Here is a 2,005-nt window from a genome sequence, read left to right on the forward strand (position 1 = left end):
ATCTGAAATAATTCTTTTCAAAATACCAATACGTTAAGAAGAGCTACTTCCCTGATCTACCTATTATGGGCAGCCCATTTTATGAAGTTAGCATGGCTTTCCTATTCAAACCGGAAATGGACAAAAAGAGAAGGAAGGTTTTTAGGTCGGTATGGTTATAACTGTAGATTCTGTATTCTTCCTATTTAATCTACCTCTCATATTAACCAACCACGGAGGCTGGAGGCCGGAAGTCTTAGACACCAGCGAGAGCCGCTCCTTCCCCACGATTCTATGGCTTTCGGGTTAGTTACGCCACGGGGAACTCTATGGTTCCGGGGCGGGCCGGGAGGCTTGAGTTTGAAGACCGGCGGGAAAATGACCGCACCTCTTGCCTGGCCAGGGTTCTCCCGAGAGGGAGGACGCTGGAACTGTGGCTTGCCCTGATCGGCCGAGAAGGATTTGCCATGAATCTTCTGCGTCGGAGTGGGAAACGGCGGCGTTCAGAATCAGGCTCAGATTCGTTCTCGGGAAGTGGCGGTGACAGCACTGCCAGCCCCCAGCTCCTCTCCGGGTCCGTGCTGAGTCCGCCGCCGGGCCTGGGTCGCTGCCTGAAGGACCGCAGCCGTCAGTCGGCCGCAGCTGCAGGTGCTCCAGGAACCCGGGAGGCCGCGGGCAACGGAGGCAGCTCCGCCGGGCCATGGGTCGGGAGGTGTCCTCACCCCACGGGACTTGCTTCACTGCATACCCCACTGGGCTTCTACTTCCCTTCTCTGTGACTCGGGCCTGGTGTGGCAGGTCACTTTCTGTTCAGACATACGCGTGTTTTCAGTGATCGCCTGGTATTAATATTCACGTGGCTTCTGGGTCTTTCGACCTTTACAGAAACAACTTCCTAGTTAGCCAAATCCCATCACCTGTTCGGGGGCTCCTTCCTCACAGTACCCAGTACTCCTTACAGACCCTTAAGACAGGATTGTTGGGCCTAGAGTATGGCACAGGCTGTTGGGCGTCCAGAGGAAGGCTAGAAGGGATTCGTAATGAGATTGGTTGGGTGTCTTGTGGATGTTGACCCAGTTTTTAAAAATCGTTAGTTGTGCAGTCGTCATGGAACTAAAACTTACTATAAATAGAAACTCACCTAACTTAGCTTTGTAGTGCTTCCATATTGCCCTCTTCCCCCAACTCCACCTGTAGTTCCAACACCCTTTATCTACTGTGTATTACACGCTTTTTTTGTTTGTTTGAGGCTTTTAAGGAATTGTTTTTATTATATGCAGTAAACAACAATTTATTACTTTTCTATACATGGTCAATTTCTCATAAGATTCTTGAAGTCAGGATGTGCTTTAAAGAGCTTCATTTCAACATGTAGGAATTCCAACACACGGTAAAGGGCTAATTGTAAAACTCATACATTAGAAGTAAATTAAATTTTTAATTTTTTCTTTTTCCTAAAAGGAGAATGCAAGCCTACAGTTCCTGACTACCAAATAGACAAGCTACTATTGGCAAACTGGGGACTTCCTAAAGCAGTTCTGGAAAAATACCACAGTTTTGGTGTAAAAAAGATGTTTGAATGGCAGGCAGAGTGCCTTTTGCTTGGACAAGTCCTGGAAGGAAAGAATTTAGTTTATTCAGGTATCGAAATTTATGTAAATTAATTACTTTTTAAAGATATGAATGTAAACAATGCTCTATTGAGGTAGTTGTGATTCTTTTAAAAGGTGAATGAGGCAGTGCTTTATAACTAGAGAAAATCTTAAAATCTGTGCGAAAAGTGGAGTTTATTTATATTTAAGTTACAAAAGTTTTATTGTTTGGGGATGGGGGAAGTAAGAAAAATGACAGTTTAAAGAGTGGGCAATTCAGTCTGCCATCATTCTCAACAAACATAATATCCCAGTGAGTGTACAATGGGAGATGTAAATCTGCCCTTCCCCCATTTGATCCTGGTTGCTTTTCAGGGTATGAGTATTATCATTATATGTTTGTTAATTGAGTTTTTTTTTTTGTTTTTTTTTTT

At 44.5% G+C, this 2,005-nt stretch overlaps 1 protein-coding gene across 1 annotated transcript in view; it reads left to right on the forward strand.

Moving 5' to 3' along the window:
* Positions 1 to 341: 341 nt before the first annotated feature.
* The window catches only part of POLQ (polymerase (DNA directed), theta), a 124,853-nt gene continuing 123,189 nt past the window's right edge, over positions 342 to 2,005 (forward strand). The window contains 2 exon segments of the mRNA XM_011971618.1: positions 342 to 627; positions 1,441 to 1,620. Coding sequence (XP_011827008.1) covers positions 447 to 627; positions 1,441 to 1,620 — 361 coding nt within the window. The 5' untranslated portion in view covers positions 342 to 446.

The sequence above is a fragment of the Mandrillus leucophaeus genome, unplaced genomic scaffold (assembly GCF_000951045.1).
Source record: "Mandrillus leucophaeus isolate KB7577 unplaced genomic scaffold, Mleu.le_1.0 Scaffold123, whole genome shotgun sequence".
Classification (NCBI taxonomy): Eukaryota; Metazoa; Chordata; class Mammalia; order Primates; family Cercopithecidae; genus Mandrillus; species Mandrillus leucophaeus.